Source organism: Oryctolagus cuniculus, chromosome 7 (genome assembly GCF_964237555.1).
Source record: "Oryctolagus cuniculus chromosome 7, mOryCun1.1, whole genome shotgun sequence".
Classification (NCBI taxonomy): Eukaryota; Metazoa; Chordata; class Mammalia; order Lagomorpha; family Leporidae; genus Oryctolagus; species Oryctolagus cuniculus.
This window is the reverse complement of record NC_091438.1, coordinates 4179340-4191886: the sequence shown is the minus strand read 5'-3', so window position 1 is coordinate 4191886 and position 12547 is coordinate 4179340. Positions and strand designations below refer to the sequence as shown.

Sequence of the window (12547 nt, the reverse complement as noted above, 5' to 3'; positions counted from 1 at the left end):
GTGGCACAGCGTGTTAATGCCTGAAGTGCTAGCATCCCATTTGGGCACCGGTTCAAGACCCGGCTGCTCCACGTCCGATCCAGCTCTCTGCTATGTCCTGGGAAAGCACTAGAAGATGGCCCAAGTCCTTGGGCCCATGCACCCATGTGAGAGACCTGGAGGAAGCTCCTGGCTCCTAGCTTCGGATCAGCACAACTCCGGCTGTTGCAGCCAATTGAGGAGGGAACCATTGGATGGAAGACCTCTTTCCCTCTCTCTGCCTCTCCTCGATCTGTGTAACTCTGACTTTCAAATAAATAAATAAGTATTTTTTAAAAAAGAATAAAATTCAGTACTTCAAAGATAAACTGCTGAAGTCAGAACTGCTTCTGTCAGTTTTTACTTGCTCTCCCAGCTGTGGCTGTTGCACTTAGAGTACAAATGTGAATAGCATTTTCAGTGTACTTCACATATTCTTATCACTATTAGTGTTCTCTCAGAGCTCAAGCTTAAATCTTCTTTCTAAACTTTTCTTTTAACCCCAATAAAATCTTCAAAGAACTCGCTTTTAGTCTTTTTATAAGATTTATTTATTTATTGAAAGTCAGAGTTACAGAGAGAGAGAAACAGAAAGATCTTCCATCCGCTCTTTTACTCCCTAAATGACCACAACAGCCAGAGCTGTAGCAGGCTGAAGTCAAGAGCCCAGCTTCTTCCAGGTCTCCCGTGTGGGTACAGGGGCCCAAGCACTTGGGCCATTGTCTGCTGCTTTCCCAGGCATATTAACAGGGAGCTGGATAGGAACTGGAGTAGCTGGGCCAGGAACTGGTGCCTGTGTGGGATGCCTGAGTGAAAAATAGATTAAACTGTACACAGAGTCCATGATAGATTAAACTGTACACAGAGACCACTATGCCACAATACCAGCCCCTGCCTTTAATCTTAAGCACAGAACAATAGTTGTTTTACAGCAGAAAAATGTGAATTTTTTTGTGATCTTTATTTGACAAAGTTGTGTTTTTAAACATCTGAGGGTAGAGGGTGAGGCATATGTTATTTGTATCTGTGTTAGGGTTTTGCTATAAGTAAGAGTACTGGGGTCCGACACTGTGACATAGCAGGTAAAGCCGCCGCCTGCAGTACCGGCATCCCATATGGGCGCCAGTTCAAGTCCCAGCTGCTCCACTTCCAATCCAGCTCTCTGCTATGGCTTGGGAAAGCGATAGAAGATGGCCCAAGTGCTTGGGCCCCTACACCCAAGTGGGAAGACCTGGAGGAAGCTCCTGGCTCCTGGCTTTGGATCAGCGCAGCACCAGCCGTTGGAGCCAATTGGGGAGTGAACAGCAGATGGAAGACCTCTCCCTCTGCCTCTCCTTCTCTCTATATATAACTCTGACTTTCAAATAAATAAATAAATCTTTAAAAAAAAGAAAAAAGTAAGAGTACTGGAGCCAGATTACCAGGCTTGCTCTCTATTGCTACTACTCAACAGCTAGCTGTGAGGCTTCTGAGAAGTTAGTCACCTTTTCTGTGCTTTACTTTCTTCAGTGATATTAGCATAATAATATTTCCCACATAGTATTCTGGAAACAATTAGAAAATACATGATATGCACTGAGAAAATAGGTGAGAAGAGATAAATCAATAATGTTGTTGTCATCTTCAACATTTTATATATTAATCCATATAAATGGACAAGTATACTTGTTTTTAACTAATCAAATATTAATTGTGTTATAGGAATAAATTTTCTGCATTTAGGAGTTTTACAACTTAGTAAATATAAATATGCATTAACAAATCACTGTGTTATAAACCTGAATGGAAGAAATTCCTAGATAATATTAGCTCTAGATGGTAGATTTTACATCTAACATGGAGAATTATAGAATGCTTTCTAACAGTGTGGGCTTTTGAGCTGGGCTCCATAAAGACATACAAGGTTTTAGAAGGCTTAAGTCAAAGTAAAGGAAGTTCTTATAGAGAAGACCATAGACACACCTGTATCTGTTAGGTACCAGGTAGGCATTGTACTAAGTGCTATCTTATTTCAAATCATGATCATTAACCTTTTAAGGTATATAGTCTTGACTTTGTTTACAGGTAAAATTGAGGCTCAGATTTGCCCAAGATTACACATCTGAATAAGGAGTAGAATGGGAATCTAAACCCAAGCCTGCCTGGCCTCAAAACTAACATGTGCTGTCATTCCAGAACAGTGTGAACAGAGGCTCAGAGGGAAAGTGCGACGGCTGTTCAGGAAACCTGTAGTAGAGTCGTCTGAGTAAGATGGTGAAAGAGTCCGGAGAGGGCTGGTGCTGGGAAGCACACTAGGTTGTACAGTCCTAATTCCACACTGGGGATAAGAAAGAGTTTGGGTTTCTTCCTTAGGCATTAGATAGCTCCTAAAGTCTACTGTGCAAAGAGATGAAACTATCACAGGGACCAGCGCTGTGAACAGGAGGGTAAGCACCAACCTCCCATCGGGTGCCAATTCAAGTCCTGGCTGCTGCGCTTCCGGTCCAGCTTCCTGCTGATGCACTGGGAAAAGCAGTGGAAGATGGCCAGAGTGCTTGGGCCTCTGCATCCACATGGGAGTCCCTGATGAAGCTCTTGGCTTTGGCCTGATCCAGCTCTGGTTCTTGTAGTCATTTGGGGAGTGAACCAGTGGATGGAAGATCTCTCCCTCCCCTTTTCCCCTTCCTATGTAACTCTACCTTTACAGTAAACTAAATAAAATGTTTTTAAAAGAATAAAAAGGAACTTAAAAGAATTTTACTTGTTGAACTTAATACATGTAATTTGAAGCATGTTTTTAAAAGATAGGATTAAAGAAAATGATTATAGTTGAGGTAAGACATCATTGAAGAAATAGAGCAATACTAGGAGGCAAAATCTCTCCCCTCTTAGATTGGCTGCGTCTGCAAAATGAACTAACAACAGATGAATTAAAACAGGAGAAAATGCAATCAAACTTATGTGATATTGAAAGTTTTATGTGGCATGGTGCTATAGGGAACTCAGTAGGAAGAAGAGAGAGTCCCCAAAAATGGCTAAGTCTGAAGGCTTTTACGCCATTTGAACAAAAGAAGGAAAGATAAATTTAAAGAAAAGAGATGAGGCAAAGGTAATGAATTTATAGTTTCTAGGGGAACAAACTGTAGAAAGGCCAATATATAGGAAATTAATGGCAGGTAAGTGCTAGTGCTTGTCTGTCTGGACTCTCTCAGTGCTGTCTCTTCTCTGAGGATAGTGTTGCTAATATGGAAAGTGGCTAAGGGTTCTAAAGGATGTACCTTTACAAGAAGAATTTTTTTATCTTTTTTCAGGCTGTTCAAAGGAGGGCAGAGAACTTATCCTGTGCCCTGTGTTTCTCACTTGCCTTTTGTGCAAAATTAATCCTTATGCAAGTATGGCAGATTCTGATCTCCTACCACATCAATGAAAAACTTATTCTATCTCATCTTTGCAAAAGACAGTCACTGACCCCTTGTTATTGTAAATAAACATCTAATTGTGATATGGTACAGTTAGTTTGCATGTGTACCCCACCCTAGTGTTCCCGTCTCATCAATTCATGTATGAGCTGCTTTGCAGTCACAATTTCTCATCATCTGAAACCATTTTCTCCCCAATTTATTGCATTTACAGGACCTTTGCCTAACATATCCTCTATCTTTCCTCCTGAAAAACTTCAACTATCACTCTTCTGTGTTCCATTTGCATCTGTGTCTGTGAAGCCTTTCCTACTTCTATGAGGACTGCTCTTTTGCTTCTTCAGTTGCCTTTTTGAACTCTGTTTCTTAGAGCAATATGAGATTTCTGTTTAAATGTCCACTTCCCCTGTGAATCTGTATTCTCAAGATCAGACATTATGCCTTATTCTAATCAAAACTCCAGCATAATGTCTGGCATCTAATATCTGTCCTATTGATGATGGATGGGTAAATAATCACGGATTAACAGAATGGCACAAAATTAATAAACTTCATATTGAAGCCACTGTGAAGTTGATGAGGAAGATTTATTCTCTGTAGAATTAACTAAAGGGTTCTCCACAGAGATACAACCAACAGAATGGATGGGTAGATAGATAGATTTATGATAATACATTGATTAGTATTGTCCTGTGGGTCACTAAAATGTTAATCCCCTGCCTCTCAGCCTTTTTTCCTCTTTGTTTCTGTTGTATTTTTTATTCTGTATTATCAAATCCTTTATTCTTCACTGTTTCATGATATGTCCATTCCATGAATTTGTCATTGCAAATACTTTTTTTTCAAATGTAAATGTTCAATTTGGTTCTTATAGTTTCACCTTCCATTTCTCATTAAGTTCATTATTCCCTTTAGATTCTTGAACATAATTATAATACCTGCTTTAAAAGTCCTTGTTTGCTATTTCCATTGTCTTTATCATTGCTGAATCTGTTTCTCTTTATTGATTTTACCCTGTGGTTGTAATACATAGTTTCCCACCTTGGTTATAGCCTCTTGAATGTTGCATTGTTGAATATCTAGAATTTGTTGAAGTCTTTTAAGTGTGTTGAAGTTTGTTTTGACAGAAAGTTAAGTTTTTTCAGATAAACTGGATTTTTTTGATACTTGTCTTTAATTCTTATCAGGGTGAATCCAAAGTAGCCATCAGCAAAGTTTTTCTGTAAAGGGCCATAGAGCTTTGTAGGCCATGTGATCTCTATTTTGACTCCTCTACTCTGCCTTGGTAGTGCAAGAACAGACACATAGACAATATATATACAAATGTCCTTGCCTGTGTTCAAGTAAAACTTAAATACAAAAGACAGACAGTGGGGTATACATAAAGTCTGTGGGCTATAGTTTACTGAGCCCAGCCTAGTGAAGTTTTTACTTTAAATCTAGCCCCACTAATAAAGCAGGACGCCTATGGGGACTCTCTTCAGTCTGCTGAATGTTCAGTGAGGTCTCTTCCCTCTGGCTAGTCAGAACTCAGGTATCTCCCAGCCCTGTGGGAACTTGATAATATCATAGATGCCCAGTCGTTGCACTTTTTCTGTTCCTTGTTATTTTCCTGGCCTGTGTAGTTTCACACTATGAATACAGAGCTAATTATTTGGACATGGAATCAAGGAGACCCCTGTGAGACCACTATGCAAGTTCTTGGAATTCTACTTCAATGTAGCTTCCTCTCTGGTACTTTACCTTAAAAATTCCAGCTGCCCTCAGAACCCTGAACTTTGGACTATGTCTCCTCAACTCAGTGAGTCCGCTATGTTCTGCTCAGATTCCTCTGTGCTCTATCTGGATTCCCCTTCCTTGCTCTATGGTCCAGAAATTGCCCCTAAACAGAAAACCAGGCTGGGGCCGGCGTGGTGGCTCACTTGGTTAATCCCCTACCTGTGGCACCACCATCCCATATGGGCGCCGGGTTCTAATCCCGCTTGCTCCTCTTCCAGTCCAGCTCTCTGTGGTGGCCCAGGAAGGCAGTGGAGGATGGCCCAAGTGCTTGGGCTCCTGCACCCGTATGGGAGACCAGGAGGAAGCACCTGGCTCCTGGCTTCAGATTGACATAGCTCCGGCCATAGTGGCCATTTGGAGGGTGAACCAACGGAAGGAAGACCTTTCTCTTTCTCTCTTTCTCTCTCACTCTATCTCTCTTTCTCTCTCTCTCTTTCTCTAGCTATTTATAGGAGAGGAAATCTAGTCCATTTACTCTCATGTAACCAGAAACGGAAGTTATTTATTTCTTTACATTTTACGCTTCAAATACATTGTGCGTGTTTATGGTAAAATTAATTCACATTCAAAATCAGTTACGTCTATATCTAGGAATAAATTGTCCAATTGTAAACTAAGCAAATAACTATTTCTCAATTTACTCAGGATTTTAACAAATTGGCGGTATATTGGCCCCTTTGATGCAATATCTATTGAAAGTTAATATACTGTCACTGGTATTCTAAGCAAGTTGATGTATACAAAGTTTCTTCCACATGTTCCTGGAAAATGCATATTATCTTTTAATTTCATTTTTCTATGAACTTTTTGAAGCACTTTTTGTGTCTGTATCTCATTTTTTTAAGACTTGTTTAGCTTTCCGTAGTCTTTTCTTAATCTCTTAATATTAAGAAAGAATAGCAGGTACTTTATTAGCGTTGCCTTCAGGAAAGTTTAAATAGGTTTGCCAGTTTCCCAAAAACAAGGAAAAATAATGAGAATTGCTGGCTGAAATTTTTGTTTTAGTTAGCAAGTAAAAGCAGCCCATTGAGCCAGAACTTATTTCCATTAGGCTCCAGCAGACTGCAGCTAGGAATTGCCAGTCATCCAAACTGCAAAAACAAAGCATTCAGAATTTACAAGTAATAATTTTACACAAATCACTTCAAAACTTCTATGCTAGAAGTAAAATATCTGGTTTTATTTTTCTGTTGCACACAAAAATTAATGTCCCTTAAGCCAGTATCAAGCCTTTTGACAGACAGTTTAGTGCTAAGGAACTTTTCTGTAGTTGCATAGTCTTTGTGGGGGGAGAAGGAATACTGAGATGTGAAGCCATTTTATTCATTGCTTTTTTAAAATTGTTTGAGCATTTATAAGAATTCTTAGACTCCCACATCATTTGTATGTCAGTCCTAAAAGCTGTTTAAACTGAGCAGTCGACTCGCTGTCGGCTTTTTTATAAATGAGGTATGTGTCTCTTCCACAGGAAGAAAAGCCTGAGATCATCCCTGTGATAGTGTCTACTGTGACATCATCTGTCAGTGCCGTAGTGGTTCTGAGATTCCAAACCTGATAGAATGCCTTCTTGGCTGTGACATCATCTGTCAGTGCCGTAGTGGTTCTGAGATTACAAACCTGATAGAATGCCTTCTTGGCTGTGACATCATCTGTCAGTGCCGTAGTGGTTCTGAGATTACAAACCTGATAGAATGCCTTCTTGGGCTTAAAGTTCTACAGACCTCAAACCCCGCCTGTGTGGTGATCTGGCTAGATTATCTTAGTTATAGTGAGCCTGATCTTTCATACTGTGAGAAAATTTACCACACTACCAAGCTTCCTTTCCACCAGGAATCAGAAGCCTGAATTATGTAATTTGTAATCTCTTTTAACTGGCAGAAGTGGATCTCCTGCTCCCCCAAAGTGAATCCTTATCTTCACCAGATTTCTCTGTTAAGAGATCACTGGCATGAAAATGGTGGCAGGAGCTAGAGCTTTGGGCTATGAATTTCCCCTTGTCCCGACGTCCTGTGTTCTCCCAGCAGAGGGAGCAAGTATTGGTGGTGGCTCCTGGCAGGGCTAGCTGAAAACCCGAGTCTTGGCTCTCCTTGCACAGTGACCAGCTTCAGCAGTGCTGTTTCCAGGGTTGATTCTGGGAGGTGTGGCCATAACAGTCATTTCTGAGTCCTCTTGTGGCAGGCGGATATCATAAAGCTTATTTAGGAAGGCATTCCTGAGCATCAGGAACAGTATCGTTGCTATTTTCTGAGGCTCTACTAGAAAATTCCTGCTGCATCATTCAATGCCCCTTTGCTGTCTCCTGAGGCAGAAATTCTGCCTGTTGACCATCTTAGGATAAGTTATTTTTCTGCAGATTCCCAAAACCCACTACATCCACTTTCTATCTGCAAGTCACTAAAAGAAGAGATAAATTTCAAATTTATATTCCTGATCCCTTCACCCCAGACGACTGCCCCATATGGTAACATTGATTCTATGCACATCGAGTCCCCAAAATAGCCCGTAATTCCCCAAAGTGGATATTTAAGCTAATTCCAATTGTGAGTATCTAAGAGATTTACCCATGTAATGTGCTGGTTTAAGGGAAGCCTCAAGGAAGTACCTGAATTTGCCGTGCCTAAATACCAGCTGTGACCTTTGATGAACTGTCACCATTGGTCATATCCAAGGAATACTCTGATCTCATTAAAATTCTGGGATAGTGGAAGAAATTACTTCTTTTTTTTTTTTAAGATTTATTTATTTATTTGAAAGAATTACACAGAGAAAGAGAGACTGTGTCTTCCATCTGCTGGTTCACTGCAACTGGCTGCAAAGGTTGGATCTGCGCTGATCCGAAGACAGGAGCCAGGAGCTTCCTCCTGGTCTCCCACACGGGTGCAGGGTCCCAAGGCCTTGGGCCATCTTCTACTGCTTTCCCAGGCCATAGCAGAGAGCTAGATTGGAAGTGGAGCAGCCGGGACTCGAACCGGCATCCACATAGGATGCGGGCATTGCAGGCAGTGGCTTTACCCGCTAAACCACAGTGCCGGCCCCAGAGATTACTTGTTTCCTCTCAGGCTAGTGGTAACAAGATGAGCATTTTTCAAAAGTAGCATCACTACAATCTAAGAGAAAATATAAAAATACAAATGTGTGAGTTTATAAAACACAAATCCCTTATAACAAGGAAATTCAAGTTTAACTTAACTTGACTTTCCCAGCATGTAGGCCAAGAGTGTTCTTTCTTTTCCTTATCTCTCTGACAGGAAGGCTGAAGGCTAACAGACAGAACTGTCCTTCCTTGGGTTTTGACCACTTTATCTGTTTCTCAGAGCTATCATTTAGAGTTGGCCTTTCCATCAGCCATGCAGCCTTTGTGGCCATTTCCAGGCTATTTGCCTCCTCTTCGTGGTCTGCCCTGGAAAACAGAAGACCTCAGAGTACACGTCCAGGCTGAGGAGCCCTGTTGGGTGCTCTCTTTCCAACGGGAAGCATGCCCCAGCTGCTCATGGAATGAGCCTGAGAATGGAAGATCTCCGTCTGTATCGCTTTCTGTATTTCTCTACCTGTCAAATAACTTAAAAAATTTAATTCAAAAACCTCTTTTTGAGATTCTCTCATAAAATCAGCCTTGTGCATTTCTTTTCTTACCATTTTTACTTTATAGCAAAATATTTTTTCTAAGGCTTAGAATATGAAATATACTTTTCCACATATTTTATTATTCAAGTAATCACCAAGGTTATTTTAAAAATACATATGAAAAGTGATAGAATAATTAAAAATAAAGATAGCCTTTCTTCTCCAAGATAAATATTTATTCCCTTCTGTTTTTGTAATACCAAAGTCTACCATAGAGACTGGCTAAAGAGGCTAGCGTTAGTTACAGTAATCACTGATACTGTATGGGAGGACTGGTCCCCAGAAGCAGTTGCTCACTTTTTCTCAAGTTATTTGCATTTTATTCCAGACTTTGTTTTTTTTGAAATTCGTAGTTAAAAACCCATTAACATTGGCATCCCAATGGTGTCTTAGGGAGGAGTGAAGAAAGGAAGTTGAAGAGGAAACTTTCTCTGAGATTGCCCTCCAGGAAGCCCTTCTCTGTACTTTAAAGGCTCTTGTTCTCTTCTAGGAGTCCAATGTGCTGATTGCTGCTAACAGTCAGGGTACAATTAAGGTAAGCTTTCTATGTATCTCCATTCTGCACTCGAGTCATTTAGACGGTAATGGGATTGTGAAAACACACAACTGTGCTGAACCTTAGAGAGTATTCCAAATCATGCATCTTATCTCCTTGGAAATGGCTTGGTTGAAGGGGGAAGGAATAGATAGCTTGCTGAAATTGTATGGGTGCTAGATGGACTGATAGAATGAAAAACGGGGGAAGATTATTGAGCATTTACTGTGGACCAAGCACTGGTTGGTTTTTATTATGCCAGTGTAACTATACTACCCAGCATTCAATACACAGGGTCCAAGACAGAAGGAGACACTTAATATTCACCACATTTAAACATAACTCACTCTTACTTTGCTGTTAGCTTCCTCATGTTTCTCTTCCATCTCTTCCCAGATTAGTAGGTTTTTTCTCAGTTGCCAACAGGGACAAAGTATTTTAATATTAATTTGTCATGATCATGTACCATTGCCATTACTGTAATCTGAGAACATGAATGTAACCTTTGGTACACGATCTCATAAATTCACCTTAGTTTTCCATATTCTTTATAGTCAGAGCTTGCGGAAGTGAAAGTGTACCTGATTATACCACGGGATATTTAGTAATTAAGTATAGTACAATGGATAAGTAATCCTGAGCTAACTTGTAAACTTTCTAACCAAAACACCATTTGGTAGAGGTGTCAGTACATAGATTTGATTAGCATGCATTCTGAGGGTACTTGTTCTTTCTACATATTCTTGTTATGTTCTGGGAACTGCAAGTAAGATGCCAGAAGATTTTGGACTCTGATTTAAGTTGCTCTCCATAGTCTCTCAGTCTGTCTTAGTCTCATGACAAGACTTGAATTCAAAAGGTGTGCATTATGTTCTTCAACAAGTTAGGACTTCGGAGCAATTGGGATTGCTAACATACCTGCAGGAGCTCAAAACTGCATAGATACTTGCAGAATGTCACTGACGAACCTACGACATTGTTGAGCAGCATTGATGTCTTGTCTTAAGAAATGCGTTTGCCTAATTTAAAGACAAAAAGCATAATGAAAGCACACTAAAATTCAAGCCTTAGCAGAGCAGAAGGGCAGGGCTGCATCTGTCCATCTTTGCCACGTGGAATGCAGTCTCCACTTACCATAATCCTTTTTGACAGTGTCTCATATGTATTCTCATGTTCCTCATCCTTTCTTAGCCATTTGCTGCCTCTTATTTTTATATTTAGCAGCATCACAACTTTTATGACAAAAAAAAAACTAACTACAGGATATTTTGACAGCAGATGATTGACCAGCAAGTGAATGAAGCAGTAGGAAGAGACAGAACTTTAGGTCCTGTATCCCTTGATCAATAGAAACAGTGCCTATCAAAGGAAGAAATAAATAGGTTAAAAAGATATACCACCTAAAATTTTCTTAAGAATATGGAAATATACCAAAGTATTTTTCAAAAATGTTATATCCATATTGTGCATTAGCTCGTTCATTTATCCATGTTTTATGTTGTTTATCTTAAAGACTCCCTAATTAACTGTAGCAGTAACTAACCTGACAAGTTCATGCAGCTATTGAAGTAAAAGGAAGAAAGATTAATGTCCAGTCCTCTCAAATTCTTTGGTATTTTACCAGCTGGGAAATGTGTTTTTGATTTGGTTCTCCATTAATAAATATAGTAAAGACTTATTAACCTCCCTCTATATTTTAAAACCATTTTATTAAACTGATCCCTCCGCTTTTTTCCCCAATTAGGTGCTAGAGTTGGTATGAAAGGTTTACTGAAGTCAGACTGTACTTGATCCTGCCGAAATACATCTGCAGCTGACAATGAGAGAAGCAGCAGAAACCGTCATGTGATGTCTCTCCCCAAAGTCATCATGGATTTTGGATTGTTTTGAGTATTTTTTCTTTTCCTTTTTTCCCCTCCTTTATGACCTTTGGGACATTGGGAATACTCAACAAACTCTCCACCATCAATGTAACTCCATGGACTTTGCTGCTGTTGGTGGTGTGATTCTCTAATTTTTGTGATAGGGAAACAAATTCTTTTGAATAAAAATAAATAACAAAAATAATAAAATTTTATTGAGCCACAGCTGGGCTGGGGAAGTTTTATCAAGTGTGGCAAGAAATACTCCTTTTCAAGAAGTAGCACACGTGAACTATGGAACAATGCACCTGTGAATAACTTTTGCAAGGTATCTCCCAACCTCCTTGGAATTATACATATCAAGGTACACCAAACATCAGGTGTATGATTCCTTTGGTGAGTTTAATGTTTATAGTAGATAGAAAGATTAATTTGATTACTTTATGAATTCTTTTCTTCATTCTGTAACCTGATCTATGTCATCAACAAGTACCATACTGCTCAGCTGTGAGACCACATTCAAACAGAAAAGAAATGTCAGTCTCTAGTTCTGCGTTTGCCTTTGAAATGTCACATACACAAGGAATCTTCAAAAAGGTCCTGGGAAAAAGCTATGCATGGATTTCAGAATTTTTGCACTAAATTTTTCTTGTAATTCCATTTTCCCATGAACACTTTGAAGTATCTTCATATATTACAAGCCCTAAATGTGTATCAAACCAACTTATTTTATAAAAATTATAGCTATCAAGGATCACAGCTATTAGTATCATCCTGGGCTGAACAATGACTTAGAGCAGGGGTCAGTAAACTTTTTCCATAAAGGGTCAGATAATAAATATTTTAAACTTTGCAGCTATGTGATCTCCAATTGTTTTCAAATTGTAAAAGGAAAGAAGTTAATAGAGCAGCAAGTTAAGTAAAAGTATTGTGAAGAGCTTATAAAAACCTGAACACTAGAGGCAGACGTTGTGCACAATGATTAAGACAGCACTTAGGATGCCCACCTACCACATCAGAGGCCTGGGGTCAAGTTTGGGCTCCACTCCAGTTCCAGCTTCCAGCCAACGCACAACCTGAGAGGCAGCAAGTGATCACTCTAGTGCTTGGGTCCCTGCCACCCGTTTGTGAGACCCAGCTTGAATTCCAGGCACCTGCCTTTGGCCTGGCCCAGCCCGGGCTATTGCGGCCATTTGGGGAGTGAACGAACAGATGGCAGAGCTGTCTCTCTACCTGTCTTTGTCTCTCTGTTTGTCTCCCTGCCTTTCAAATAAATCTTTAAACATAACTTTTTTAAAAATCTGAACACTTTTTAGCAAAAGATATAAACA

At 39.8% G+C, this 12547-nt stretch overlaps 1 protein-coding gene across 5 annotated transcripts in view; it reads left to right on the top strand.

Annotated features, from left to right (window-relative positions):
- The window catches only part of COP1 (COP1 E3 ubiquitin ligase), a 209089-nt gene extending 197648 nt beyond the window's left edge, over positions 1-11441 (top strand). For 4 of the 5 annotated variants that reach the window (XM_051856981.2, XM_051856979.2, XM_051856982.2 and 1 more), the window contains 2 exons: positions 9310-9354; positions 11099-11441. In XM_051856981.2, coding sequence (XP_051712941.1) covers positions 9310-9354; positions 11099-11116 — 63 coding nt within the window. In that variant the 3' untranslated portion in view covers positions 11117-11441. Of the gene's footprint in view, positions 1-9212; positions 9355-11098 lie in introns of all 5 variants that reach the window. The other variant, XR_011390253.1, reaches the window with a different exon arrangement.
- The last annotated feature ends 1106 nt before the right edge of the window (positions 11442-12547 follow it).